General features: G+C 61.7%; 6 protein-coding genes across 6 annotated transcripts; 1 reads left to right on the forward strand and 5 right to left on the reverse strand.

The window, feature by feature from the left end:
• Nucleotides 1-588: 588 nt before the first annotated feature.
• RHTO_05763 (uncharacterized protein) lies at nt 589-1,570 on the reverse strand (the record flags this gene model as incomplete). Its single annotated transcript, XM_016419424.1, has 3 exons — nt 589-726; nt 808-1,005; nt 1,070-1,570. 3 exons carry the CDS (start codon nt 1,568-1,570, stop codon nt 589-591), a joined length of 837 nt encoding a protein of 278 aa, XP_016269779.1.
• Nucleotides 1,571-2,562: 992 nt separating this feature from the next.
• RHTO_05764 (uncharacterized protein) lies at nt 2,563-3,937 on the reverse strand (the record flags this gene model as incomplete). Its single annotated transcript, XM_016419425.1, has 4 exons — nt 2,563-2,682; nt 2,744-3,064; nt 3,125-3,530; nt 3,573-3,937. The coding sequence occupies 4 exons, from the start codon at nt 3,935-3,937 to the stop codon at nt 2,563-2,565; spliced, it is 1,212 nt and encodes a 403-aa protein (XP_016269780.1).
• A 255-nt stretch (nt 3,938-4,192) lies between these two features.
• Nucleotides 4,193-5,467, reverse strand: RHTO_05765 (mitotic spindle assembly checkpoint protein MAD2B; the record flags this gene model as incomplete). The annotated part of the gene is made up of 9 exons (XM_016419426.1): nt 4,193-4,318; nt 4,374-4,514; nt 4,574-4,647; nt 4,704-4,807; nt 4,862-4,992; nt 5,046-5,158; nt 5,234-5,284; nt 5,357-5,383; nt 5,443-5,467. The coding sequence occupies 9 exons, from the start codon at nt 5,465-5,467 to the stop codon at nt 4,193-4,195; spliced, it is 792 nt and encodes a 263-aa protein (XP_016269781.1).
• A 241-nt stretch (nt 5,468-5,708) lies between these two features.
• RHTO_05766 (FY-rich domain containing protein) lies at nt 5,709-8,539 on the forward strand (the record flags this gene model as incomplete). The annotated part of the gene is made up of 4 exons (XM_016419427.1): nt 5,709-6,392; nt 6,455-7,541; nt 7,605-7,671; nt 7,732-8,539. 4 exons carry the CDS (start codon nt 5,709-5,711, stop codon nt 8,537-8,539), a joined length of 2,646 nt encoding a protein of 881 aa, XP_016269782.1.
• Nucleotides 8,540-9,108: 569 nt separating this feature from the next.
• Nucleotides 9,109-10,086, reverse strand: RHTO_05767 (uncharacterized protein; the record flags this gene model as incomplete). The annotated part of the gene is made up of 4 exons (XM_016419428.1): nt 9,109-9,566; nt 9,628-9,712; nt 9,780-9,909; nt 9,977-10,086. 4 exons carry the CDS (start codon nt 10,084-10,086, stop codon nt 9,109-9,111), a joined length of 783 nt encoding a protein of 260 aa, XP_016269783.1.
• A 607-nt stretch (nt 10,087-10,693) lies between these two features.
• Nucleotides 10,694-13,083, reverse strand: RHTO_05768 (isocitrate lyase; the record flags this gene model as incomplete). Its single annotated transcript, XM_016419429.1, has 9 exons — nt 10,694-10,798; nt 10,860-10,937; nt 11,005-11,064; nt 11,131-11,236; nt 11,294-11,360; nt 11,430-12,003; nt 12,112-12,502; nt 12,747-12,910; nt 13,009-13,083. 9 exons carry the CDS (start codon nt 13,081-13,083, stop codon nt 10,694-10,696), a joined length of 1,620 nt encoding a protein of 539 aa, XP_016269784.1.
• Nucleotides 13,084-13,205: the final 122 nt, after the last annotated feature.

A 13,205-nucleotide genomic window follows, 5' to 3' on the forward strand; every position in this document is an offset into this window, starting at 1 on the left:
CAACAGTTCGTCGCGTCTCGTTCGCGCTGCTGACCTCCCTCGCTCACCGCTCACACAGCTCAGGCGGCTCTGCCAAGCCAGCGAACGCCCTGAAGTGCTTCTCTTTTGCGGATACGGGTTACGCCAGACGCGCCCATACCGTCGGCCCTCCTGCTGTTCCATCCTCTCCGCTTCATCTCCTTACGCAAGTTGGCGGCCGACCTGGGCTCTCGGGGCGGAGCAATCGGTCTTGAAGGCGCGAGCCAAGCTGTTGGCAACACTGGGCACTCCTCCTGAATCCGGCAGACGAGCAGCGCTCGCTTCGACACACTTGCAGGATTGAGCTCACGGTTCGCCATGCTCAGGATCCGCTGCAAAAGCTTCGTGTGCTGGGGGATCATTCACGCTGGTCTTGAGAGGAAGCTCGAAGGGGAGACGGGTAACAAGTCCGCGATTGAGCGAGTCTTCAACGAGCAGCGCAGCGAAAGAGCGAGCCGACGTCGCGCTGCTCTGGTCGCATCACCCGACCTGATGAGCGCCACAGCTGAGAAACAAGCTGTGCGCCTCTCACGAGAGGAATGTGCTAAATGCCTTACTTCACCGAAATGTCTACTCCAGCGTCTCCTTCTCGCAGTCCCGCCACCAGGACTGTCCCTGCTTCTGTCCCTTCTGCGGGCCATCGAGCTCCCAACTCCCCCTATCCAACCAATAGCAAGTCTCGCAGTAGCCTTCGCTGTAGCGAAAGCTCTGTGGGAGAACGCGAAATGTCAGCCGCCAATCTAAACGGAGTGGAGGGTGGTCCAAGACTCGCCATAAGCCAACGCGCACCGCGACGCCTCTGCCTGGGCGTAGCAAACGGCCAGGGGTCCTCCGCAGATCCTTGAGTTGCCTCGGGAAGTGCAGCAGGGCGAGCGAGTACCCCTTCGGACTCTTGGACAGCTGCCCAAGAGCCGCGGCGCCCATGACCTTGGTACACAAGCTGCTGCTTGGTTGCTGTGACTGGGATGCGACTCCAGTCATGAGTCGCTGCGTCGATTGTGGCGGAGATCAATGGCGAATCGTACAATTTGCATCTCAAGAACGCCTTGACGATCCCGCAGCAGTCGCCTGCCGGTGCCCAGATCCCTGCTCTGAGCATCACAAGCGTCGTGGGCAGCGAGTCGAGAAAGGCGGACAAAGTCAAGGCATGGAAGTTTTCCTCCCTTTCGGACAAACTTGGGCCGCGCTCCTCGCTACTGTTGCCGACTCCGCGAAGCTTGAGCTGTCGTAGCTGCCTGAGTGGGCGGATCATGGATGTCAAGCGCGACGTGTAAGGTGTCAAGTCGCCGTCCTGCATCCAAGCGATCAGGCTGCGAAGGTTGACGCATCCACTGATCCACTTGCTCACGCCGCCAAAGTTGCGAGCATGGAACGAAATTGTGAGGGATGTGAGAGTTGTAGGGTCGATCAGTCGGAAGAAGCGCTGGAGGAAGATGGCTTCGATAGGAGCGAATGAAGGGGGTGGCTCGAGTCGACGCTGGTTGTTGTAGCCGTTAAACTCGAGGGTCAGGGTGCGAAGAGGGAGAGCAGAGACGCCTGATGGGGCGGACATTGGTGCGCCGGGGTGGGCTGGAAGTTGTTTGGAGCGCAAAGTCAGGTGACGGAGTTGTAGACACTCCGGAAGAAAGCGCAAGACCGGTGCAGGATCCCAGCGTCCGAGCAGATGTCCAAGGTCCAGTGAGGTGAGGGTAGCGCAGGGGAAGAAGGGTAGCGCCGCAGGGATCATCTTCAGCTTATCGTTGTGCCACACGACTTCGGTCACCTGGCGGCATCGGGCGAGGAGTTGACACAGCGAATCCAGTGCGGCGTCCGTTGCGTTCCAAGAGAACTGCACCTTCAGCACCCGCACGAGGTCTGCTAGGTCAGGGTACCGGTCGAGGTGCTCGACCAGGACGGCTGCTAAGTCACACCGCTTCGAGTACCGCCCCAGCACAGGTTGCTTGAACGCAAGCGCCTGGCCAATTTCCTTCCATTCCCGACAGACCGGCGAGACGCTCCTCGCGAGTTGCTCGACCTGCGAGTCGAGTGCGCCCACTGCTGCATCCTTGCAGATGCGCTCGACAAGCTCGAGGGGAGTCGAGGAAAGCTATGCGGCATTGCGTGAAGGCGAAGGAGCAAGCGGGAAAGCGTTGGAGCAGGCTTCGGCTGGTCAGCGCTGACCGTGGTGAGTTGGCGGAGGGGAAGCAGCGAGGAGGAGGTCGGCGGTCGGCTGGAGTCACCTCGCTCGCTCACCGCTTACACGGCTCAGACGGGCTTGCAGAGCCAGCTACCACGTATTTCCACTCTGCATGATCGACCGCACGATTCGACACACTCGCCGGACCCCTTCAGCCTCCTGCCGTTCCTCACAACTTCATCTCCTCAAGTGTTTCAACGGCTGTTCAACGCGCTGTAGGCAGAGCGGGTGGGCTGGAAGGCACGAGTGGCATTGCTGAAACGCTGGCCATGGCTGACACGGCTTTTCGATTGCTGTTCGAGCGACGAGCGCTCTGCGACGTTATGCGGACGGTGAGGAGGGAGTGCACCGTGTTACAAGCGTTCAGATCACCATTCAAGCTCCACCGAAGGATCAGATACCTCGTACTCGGCTGCGTCGGGACCATCGAGCGTCCACGAGCCGTAGTCCCAGTCGCCGCAACTGCAGCCAGCCCAGTGCTTGTACGTCTGCGAGCGGAAGGGACGTCAGTATAGCGAACGGCTGCAGCAGAGTGAAAAGACAACTCACCAAGTTCCAGTCCGTCTTGCTCTCAACGCCTTGTTCGATCCACTCGTGCGATTTGGTTGCCTTGAGGCGCACTCGACCAAACTTCTTGACCTCGGCGTCGAAGATGACCCTCCTGAGAGGCGAGTCGTGACTCCGCGACCGCAAGAACGTCTTGACAAGATCGTTGCAATCGCCGGCAGGCGCCCAGAACGCGGCTTCGAGTTCGACGAGCGTCGGAGGGAGTGTGTCGAGGAAGTGTGAGAGATGCGCGGCAAGCTCTCCGAGTCCTGTCCTGCACCGGTCGTTCTCCGCTTCCCACATGTCCGACTTTGTCTGCTTCTCCTGCGTGAACCGCAAAGTCATCAGGTGATCTAGATGCGCAAGCAGCGAAGTGAGCTCGACGACAAAGTCCGTGGGATCGGCATCAACGATGCAGAACTCGAGGTCCTGCAAGCTACTGCACTGCTTGACCCAGCGCAAGAGCGTCTCGAAATTCTGGGCGTGTAGCGAGATGGAGAGTGTCGTCAATGCCTTGGGGCAAGCGTAGCGCGGAATTTGTCCGTAGAAGTAGGCCTCGGCGCGCACAGAGGCGAATTCTCGCCGATGAGTACGTTGGAGGAGCAGCGTCCGGAGTGAGAGGGGTACAACCGCTGATGCGGCAAAAGAGGAAGGAGGATCGCCAGGAAGGGCGACGCTAAGGGCGAGGCTGCGGAGTTTGACACAAAGCGGCAGCGCTCTCAGAAGCACGGAGAAGTCCCATCGCTCAGAATTGCCGATTTGCAGGACCGTGAGCTCTGCAAGAGGGAGGCTGCGGATTTCTGTCGTGAGGAGGTTGAGCTTGTTTGGTCACCAAATCTCCGTGATGCGATCGCAACGCTGGAGGATGGTCCGCAGAGCCTCCTTCGTCTCAGCCTTGTCGTTGATGCACTCGAGGCGAAGGTCGCGGACGAGGTGGGCGATGTGTGGGAAGCGTGCAAGGTGCTTCGCGAACTGCTGTAGCGGATTTTCGGGGCGATTCCAGCGGAATGACAGCCCATAGTCCAGCACAGGCCGGTAGAACGTCAACTCCTGCCCGGGAGCCGCCCCGTCGCGGCAAACGAGGGAGAACCTCTTCCCGTTGAACTCGGCCCAGTCAGGACCCCTCTCGTCGTAGAGCTCCTGCAGGAAGATGCTGCGCAGCAGTTCGCGTGGGAGAGGTGGCGCAGAGCGAAGCATGATAAGCCGGCCGTTGCGGAAGAGCGAGATGGAGGTGAAGAAGAGAAGAAGAGAGAGAGGCGTCGAGGTGCGAACCGACGAGCGAAATGATGACTTCGCCCGCTTGACCCCTTTCTCTGCGTCAAGTCACTCGGTAGTGGATCTTCGGCATGAAATAGCCGCGCCCTCTCGCTTAGGAGCCGCCTGAAGGGACAGGTGCACGAGTGAGAAGGTCGAACTAGCGGAACATCTCTCGAAGCGTCCTGAAGAGGATAATTAGTATGCCCTTCCCTTGCCCTTACGATCTGGCAGCTTTCGTATCGCCACCTCGGCACTGCTATCCGCCATCTCGTCGTCCTCTCCCTTGAATTTGGCCGCACACTCTTCGACCCGCATGTCCATCTGCGCGCGAATGATCGTCACCGAACGTCCCGTCCCGCGAAGTAGAGCGACGCACGTTGATCATGCCCAGTCGGATCGCCTCGAGTGGCGAGATGCTGCTCAGCTCGCTCTTGTTCGTCGGCCCTCGACCTGGTCCCTCGCCGTCGTCCTCCATCGCTTGCCGGCTATCTGCTGGGATCCACTCTGTACCAACGTGCTGCGTCGGAATCAGACATCAGTGAGCCGCTAGAAGGGCGAGGGAATTGGGTGACAAACCCCTTCGCGCGCAGCCTTCGATTCTGGCGGAGGCGCGTCGTCTTTCAGCTCGACCAGGACGGCAAACGAGACCTCTGCGGGAAGTCGTCAGCTCGCAAATCGCGTTTTGAGGACTGAACGGGTGACGCACCGCCCTCGAGCCGTGTCAGATACGCGGAAGAGTGGTTGAGCTTGAGAAGACACGCTCGAAGCAGTTCTTCCACGTCGCCTTCTGCAAGACCGTGCGCCGCTGGACTGTCCGAAGCGAGAGGTCAGCAGGCGCACTGCTTGGCGAGCGAGTGGACCCACGTGAAGTCGTCGCCAGCCTTCGGCATGTCCCGCTCCGGGATCAACCACTCGAACTCGAAGATGAACCGCTCGAGAGGCGTCTCGTCCGGTCCCGCATCCTTCACCACGAAGATGACTCTTCGTATCGTTCCCTGTGCAAGAAAGGTGAGCCAGAGCGACGAAAGGACGAGCGGACTGCATGCACCTTCTCCATCTCTCCCTGAATGCACTCGAGTATTCGCCCGAGATACTCGTTCAGCATCGGATGTCGTGACTGCCAGATAGGGATGTTGTACTTCTTGACCTCGGCGAAGAGCTCTGTGGACGGTAAGAGACCGAATCGAGCGAGGTCAGCGTGTTGGTCGATATAGCAGGGGAAGGGCTGCGGCGTACGGGCTGGGTAGACTTGGCGGATGTATAGAAGGGTGTGAAAGGCGACTTCGACTGCGTGAGAGTACAGAAAGCGGCTTAGCGGGCTGTCTGAGGGGGGCCAGAGACGAGCGAAGGAGGACAAACGGTAGTCTCGCACCAGCTTGACCGTCTCTGCGGGGAGCGATCCCGGTCAGCTGTTTTCCTGTCTCGATGGCGACCGTAGGACGCACCGCGGAAGGTCAGGACGCCAGACATGGTCGAGTCGAGGCAGGCGATGTGGGGAGGGTCGAGGGGAGAGAGAGAAGGGCGGGCGAAGCAGGCAGCGGTGTGGCGGACCCAGCAGACCAGGTAGATGCTGTAGGGCAGCTTGTAACCCCCCTTCGAGCACTCAAAGTGAGCGGGAGGAGCTCGAGAGGCCTTGTCAATCTCCGGCGAATGTCAACGCCTCTTCCTCCTCAACCGCTGCCCCGTTTCGAGCCAAAGCTTGACTGGGAAGATGCTGCTCGGCTACAGAGACTCGCTACATAGTTCACGCAACCGGAGGAAGCGAGCGAGGCGTCCAAGTCCTGCTCTCCACCCACACCTCCTGACCGCGCAGAGTACTGAGGAGGGGCAGTCAGGTGCTGGACAGTTACAGAGATTCATCTACGCGTCACGACCACACCCAACTCGCTCGACGAACCACGCTGTTGCGCCAACACCGTCTCACTCTCTCACCAGCTCGCCAGCTCCACCCTGGCACGCTCACCCACTCCCTATCGTCCTGCTGGAGCGCCTGCACGCGGTGCCGACTGCTTCTACTGACTCGCTTCTGCTGCTGCACGACCCGCCCGACTCGCCCACCCTGGAGACGCACGCCCAACCCGCTCCTCCGCCGCGAGGTCCCACGATCAAGCTGAAGTTTGGCGGATCCTCGGCGCCCGTGACGGCCGCGCCCGTCGCCGCACCAGCACCACCAGTCCTTGCACCGCCGGCACTCGCACCCGCACCGCCCGTCTTTGCCGCCTCGCCCAACACGGCCGGAGGGTATGCGGGGCTGACGACGCATGGAGGGCAGGGGAACGCGGTCGCGAGCGGGTCGAGGGGCGTCAGTGCGGTCACCGAGGACGAGGAGGATGAGGACCGAGTCTCGGCGAGCAAGTATCGCAAGCTGAAGAAGCTGTACTTTGCGGCCGTCGAGGTGCGTGTCGAGAGTCTGTATCAGGTGAAGGCGGACTGCTGACTGATGTCTCGCCCACGCAGAGCCGCGACGATGCTTCCCTCGCGCTGCACCGGGCGCAGAAGCTCATCCACCGCCTTCGCGAGGACAAGTCAGCCCTCCTCGACCGCGTCATCGAGCTCGAGATGGCTGCCGGCCTGACGTCCCAAGACGTGTCGATCATGCGCGACGAGTCGTACAGGACGGAACACGAGCGCGCCTACCCGCTCCTCCATCCCCCTTCCCTCCCCTCTCTCGAAGACCGTCCTCGCAAATTGCCCGTCCTCACGACCAATACCGACATGTCCGGCGACGACTACAACAGACCTCTCGGTCCGGCTACTCTCCCCAAGACCCTCCCTCCCCGCCAGCGATCGCAACACCTCCGTACCGCCGTTGCCGCCCAGAGGCTGCGCGACGAGTACAACGCCCAGCGCATTGCGCACGGCTTGCCTCGACCGACGTTCCCGGCTGTCGCTGTACTCGGACTGCAGGGTTCGACAATTGCGGCGAATGTCGAGCGGGCGCTGTCAGGCGAGACGCTCGAGGTGGTCAGCGATGGACCGAGGGGCGGAAAGCGGCGGCGGGACGACTCGCAGGGAGCTGGAGGGAGGAGGTCAGCTCGTCCGAGTACGGGAGCAGAACCAGCAGTTCCGGCTTTCGACCTCCCAAACCCGTTCGCCTCGATCGGCGCGGCCGTCCCCGTCGGCGCTTCCATGGCGCGCAACAACGCTGAAGCTCTCGCCGCCGCCACTGCAGCAGAAGCGCCTTCCGTCGCTGCGCCCGCTCCTGTCGCCGCTCCTGCGCCCGAGCCGGCACCTGCAGCACCTCCGCAGCCAGCTTTGCCGGCGGGCGATATCGACGTCGCGATGGACGACGACGCGGTCTCGGTCGGATCAGCCGAGGCGCCTGCAGAAGACGATGGAGGCGACTACAAGCCTCGCGTGTACTCGGCTCCTTCGTCGGGCAAGCGAGGCCGCAAGTCGGACACGGGCGCGTCGAGGCCGAAGAAGGTCCGCCAGCACAACCTGACGAGCGGGACCTTCACCATCCCGCATGTCGCGCGCAATGCGGATGGATCGCCTCGCTTGCCGCTCTCGCTCGGGATCATCCAGGTTCGCGCTCTCGGCGGTACGTTCGCCTGCTTTTCCACCTTGACGAGAACTTACGCTGACTCAAATTCCCTCGCTGCAGCTATCAACCCCGGCGAGTACTTTCACACTGAGCGCTACATCTTCCCGGTCGGCTACGAGTCTACGAGGTATGCTGCGCCGCTGAAACTCTCGCTCACCCTTCACCCTCTGACGCCTTGCTCCCGCAGGCGCTACCCGTCGATGATCGATGCGAACGCTCACGCCGACTACACCTGCCGCATCGTCGACGGCGGCAACAACATGCCCCTCTTCGAGATGTACCCCTCCGACCAGCCGGGTGTCGTCATCACCTCCGGCACGCCCACCGGCGCCTGGACGCAGGTTCTCAAAGCGACGATGAAGATCCGCAACAAGCAGCACTCGGGCTCGGTCTCGGGTCCCGACTACTTCGGCTTGTCGAACAATGTCGTCAAGGCGCTCATTCAGGAGTTGCCCGGAGCCGATCAGTGCGCGGGCTACATCTGGCAGACGTTTGTCGAGGAGGACGAGAAGAAGGGAGCCGCGAAGAAGCCTGTCAAGCGTCGTCCACGGGCTCAGGCAGGCTACGAGGGCTCGCCGGACGTCGAGGACGGCTATGCGAACGGGCAGTACGGCTACGAGAATGGCGGCGGCGAATACGGTTCGCCAGTCGAGTACGGTCAGCAGCAACAAGCCGACATTCCGATCGGCGCCTACCCGCAGCAGGACTACCAGCCGCACAATATCCAGCATCTCCTCGCCGCGACCGCCTCGACTTCGGCGCCGATGAACCCCTACGACATCCCGACGAGCGCGGCACCTCAGCCGGGCGGACCGATCGACCCTTACCTCGGCATGGGCGGCGGTCATTCCGCGCCGTTCGACCCGTACGCCATCCCGACGACGCAGCCGATGATGGATCCGGCGTACGGCGGAGGAGGGAACGCGTACGCCTACAACATGCCGCCTGGCGGGCAGCCCGTCGAGTACCCCTCTTCCGACGATGGTTCAGCCTAATCGCCCTGCTCGACTCGCCACGGCACTTCTCCGACCTGCATCAACCCAGCTTATCCTGCATTCGGCCTCAGTCGTCAGTCTCATTGCGCCTGCAATGGACGCCAATAGGCGAGGCTGACCGCTGACCAGTCTCGAGAGGCTTTCTCATCTCGCTTGCTCCCTCACACGCTTCCACTTTCCTCTCCCCTCCCCTCTCGCTCGCGCCTTCTCTCCCCTCGCCGGGCTCCGCGCCCTATCCACCGAGGTCAGGACGAGAAGGCCAGAGGTGTCGAGGCCGAACTGCCCCGTCTCTCACGGTGTGCGGTCCCTCGCACCCGACCCCTACTCGAGCGAAGATTAGGCTTCTTTTGATGGTCCCCTCTCTCAGGGCTTGCATCGCGTCAAGGCTCAGGCGATTTGCAGCAGTATTACGAAGGGCACATACGGTCCGTCGGAGGGCGAGGAGATGGAGGAAAAGGGATGCTATGCGGATGAAGGAGGAAGAGAAGGATACAGCGCCGGGCGAAAGGGCTACAGTCTGAGCTAATAGAGTAGGGGTATCAAGGGCCTGCAAAGACTTCTCTTCCACCTCACAGCGATGCCACCGCCGCGAGAACAACCAGAACCGCCGCTCCGCCGCCAACCGCTGTCCGCCCTGCTCCGCTTGGAACGAGGTTGAAGCCTTGCTCGTCCGGTCCTCCTGGGACTGGTGCTGCTGTGATACCGCTCTTGGCTCGTGATCGAGAGGGAGAAGAGGTGGGCGAGGACGCGGAGGAGGGAGCGGAAGTGACGGGCGAGGAAGAGTCGGAGGACGTCGAGATTGATGATAGGCTGTCGGTGGACGAAACGCCTTCCTCTGCCGTCGCAGACGATGTCTCCGCCTCGTCACTCGAGGTTGTCGTCGAAGTCGCCTCCGCGTCTGGCGCTTCGGTCGTCGAGGAGGGCGACATCGGTCCAGCATTTCCTCCGCCTGCCGTTCCGATGGCAAAGATCTCCGAGTCACAGTAGACGGTCTCTGGATTGGCGGGATCGGAGAAGAAGAGTTGGTCTGCGTCAGGAGAAGCGGGTCAGTCAGGACTCGTTGGAGGAGAGGAAGGGATAGGACGGACAACCAATGCCCGGGATGAACTTCTGCGCATCCGCCACCTCGAGGAGCGTCGTCGTCAACGCATTGACGCTCGCCGCCAATCGCAGCTGTTCCACCAAATGGGTCAGCACCCTCCTTCTGAGCGGAAACGGCCCGAAAGTCGGGCAGACGCACGTTCAGCGAGGGAGTGTACATGCTTCCCACGCCGTTTCGGATGTAGATATCGAAGAAAGGCGTCGCGGGAGGAGGATAGGTCTCGGGCTTGAGCGACCAAGTGATCAGGTTGCGGTCGCTGCCGGTTTGGCTGAAAGAGGAGATTCGTCAGCTCTCCGTCCACTTTTGGTACGGACATAAGAAGAGGAGGGACGCACTCCCAGACCGTCAACACCGTCGGCGAAGTGATGACAATGGCCTCAACGAGTGATCCGCCCAAGGTGGCCACGAAGAAGACCGCCGCCGTCGCCAATGTGCAGGAGAACATGATGGGACCGTTCACTGAGCGTCACGCGTTGTCGCTGGGCGGAAGGAGGGCGGCGAAAGGAGGGAAAGCTGATGAGAACCGGGCTTGGGAACGAGCGACGAGGGTGGGAAGAGGGCGAGGCGGGGACGACTGGCGGTACTTCGAGCGAGCGGCGGGCGTTCACAACGTCGAGTAGAGCGAGCAGGAGCAGCGAACAGCGTCGCGGATGGCCGTGTGAAGCGAGGAGAGAGACGTTTCGCTTCGTGCGGGCGACTGCCGACTTGGGAAGGTCAAGCTCGAGCGAGCGCTTGCGGAAGGTGGGCGCGGTGAGCGCGCGAGGACAACACAATAAGGCCAGAACGAGGCGTGCATACAGTGCGTGACAGCGACGCGAGGTGACGGTCGCCGCCGCCGTCGAGCGAGACGAGCGCGAAGTCCCTCTCCTCCACTGAAACCGCTGGAGCGAAAACCAACAGTTGTTCTTGTTTCAGTACACTGTGGACAGAAATAGGGTGCATAGTACAGCAAAAGCGGGCAGAGGATGCAGCAAAAGTGGGCCGGCGCGAGAGAGAGAGAGAGGGATGGTACAAGTGTCCGCGAGGAGAAGGAGGAGGGGAGGCGTCGAAGCCTACTTGAACTGCGACTCGGTGACGCCAGCGCCCATTGCGGCGGTAGACGAGATACCGCCCGTGACGGTCTTGAGGAGGTTGTCGACGTAGTCGGCGCCAGACCACTGCAAGGGAGGAGAAGGTCAGTCTGTACTCTTCTTACGGATCGAAAGACTCGCAACGCACCTTCTGGTGAGTGAGGACGTCGCAGCCGATCTCGCGCTCCTTGGACTGGACGATGTTGACGTAGGCCTTCATGCCCTCCTGCAAGCGGTCGAGAAGCGGAGTCAGCAACGTTCTCCTTCTCCCAGCGACGCGTACGACAACGCACCTTGGAGAAGCCCTTGGCGAACAAGTCGGAGATGTAGGCGTTCGAGTGAAGACCCGCGAGCTGAGAAGGAGATTGGGAAGGTGAGCCTCCAAACTCGCTGCTAAGTCGGGAAAAAGGAAGACGCACGGTGATGAACTGCCAGCAAAAGCCGAGCTTGCCCAAGTCCCAAACGTAGCTCTTCATCTGGTCCTCGTTGAGGCCGGCAGCCGACCAGTTGAACGAGGGCGAGAGGCTGCGCGAGTATCCGAGTTAGCGGCGAATCTCGAGTGTGAAGAGCGCTCGAACGCACTTGTAGGCGAGCCAGTGGTCGGGGTAGACGGCGTGGACGCCCTCGGCAAACTCCTTCGCCTGCTTGTCTGCGAGTGAGGAGGGACGGAGGTCAGCTCAGCTCGCGCAGTCGCCGAGGGACAGACGGCGCAACGCACAGTCGGGGTTCTTGGTCTCCATCCACAAGAGGTCGCAGTACGGCGCGAAGGCGACAGCGCGGTTGATGGCGCACTGGGTTCCGCCCTGGTAGCGGTAGAAACCCTCGCGAGTACGGGGAGTGTCCCAGTTCCAGTACGGGTCGACGCCGAGCAACTGACTCGCGAGCTTCTTGGCCTTGGAGTGCGAGACATGCGCCGACTGCTTGACGAACTCGTCGATCTTCCTCTGCGACGCGCCCTTCTTCTTGGCGGCGGCAGCGACGCAGTCCGAGTAGAGCATGAGGTTGGCTGACTTGATCCAGTCGTCCTCGACTTTTTGCAGAGCCTCGCCGACGACGTTGTTGCGCTCGGCGCGAGACATGACCGTGACGAGGTCCTCGTCGAGGTCCGAGTTGGTCGAGCCGAGGATGAAGGGGTGGTCGCGCTCGTCGACGTTGGACGAGAGGAGCGTCGCGGCTTCGGCGTCGGTGCGAGCGACGGCGAGATTCTCGACGCCCATGATGTCGTACTGAAGGCGGATGGCGAGGAGGCGGTTGATGTGCTCAGAGATCGGGACGAGGACCTTGCCGGCCATCTGCGCGGGGACAAAGTCAGCGATAGTACAGGAGCGTTTATTCGACGACACCGCCGCGTCTTTTCCGAGGAAGCGACAGCAAAAGCGTCGGGCGGAAGCGCAACGTACGTGACCGCACTTCTTCGTTCCGGGCATCTGGTCCTCGACGTGGATACCGGCGGCGCCCTTCTCGACAAACATCTTGGTGAGCTTCATGACGGCGGTCAAGCCACCGTGTCCAGTGTCGGCGTCGGCGACGATGGGGCGGAGGTAGTCGATGTAGGGCGTCTTTGCGCGTTCCTCGGGCGACATGCGGGAGCGAGCCTCGCGCTGCTTGCGGTCGTGGAAGAGCTGGGCCATGAACAAGTGCTCGACCTTGTTCGGGACCGTGTTGGAGGGGTAGTCGGCGAGGTCGGGACCGGGCTCGTTGGTCGACGACGCGGTCGACGACGACTGCCATCCCGAGACGTAGACCGTCTCGAGGTACTTGGCCATCTGCGTGACCTGGACGGGGTCGAGCCTGTGTTCATTCCGCGAGGGGAACGAAACCGAGTCCGGGAGAGCAAGAGGTCAGCTCGTCATCCTTTCGGCGACAGTCCCGTGGCGCGTTGGTCGTCGAGCAGCAGCAGTCCATCCATGCACAGCGAGTCGTCCCCGCGCAGTCGTTATCCCCCGTAAAGAGCCCCGCGAGTTGAGCCCCTCCCCCTCGTCCGAGATGCACCGGCGACTTCTTCGCGAGATGGGAGAACGAGCGGACGACGCACGCTCCGTAGGTGTGGCTGGGGAGGCCGTCCTTGAACTTCTGGTTGAGCATGTTCCACAGCTTCTTGCCCTGGACGCCGGACGGGTACTGGATCTCGAGCGTGCCCCGCTTCGAGACGACGTCCTCTGCCGAGTACGGGCGGACGAGGCCCTTGAAGCGCGGCGACTGTGTGGGTTGCCATCGAGTGTCAGTTTGCGGTGCTCGTCCAGCCCAACGAAGGCCGTGAGGGCGACTTTGCCGGGCGATGACGGCGGGCGACTTGCCTTCCACCACTGCTTGACCTGCTCGACCTGCTCCTTGAAGAGCTGGTCTTCCTGTGCCTCGAATGACTGGACCATCTCGTGTGTAGTGTCGTTCTTTGGGAGAGTAACAAAGTGCGAGAGAGAGAAAGAGCGAAGCGTCGAAGTCAACCTCGTTCGCAGAGAGAGAAAGAAAGCCGGCTCCCGAAAAACGATTCACG

The sequence above is a fragment of the Rhodotorula toruloides genome (genome assembly GCF_000320785.1).
Source record: "Rhodotorula toruloides NP11 unplaced genomic scaffold Scaffold36, whole genome shotgun sequence".
NCBI lineage: Eukaryota > Fungi > Basidiomycota > Microbotryomycetes > Sporidiobolales > Sporidiobolaceae > Rhodotorula > Rhodotorula toruloides.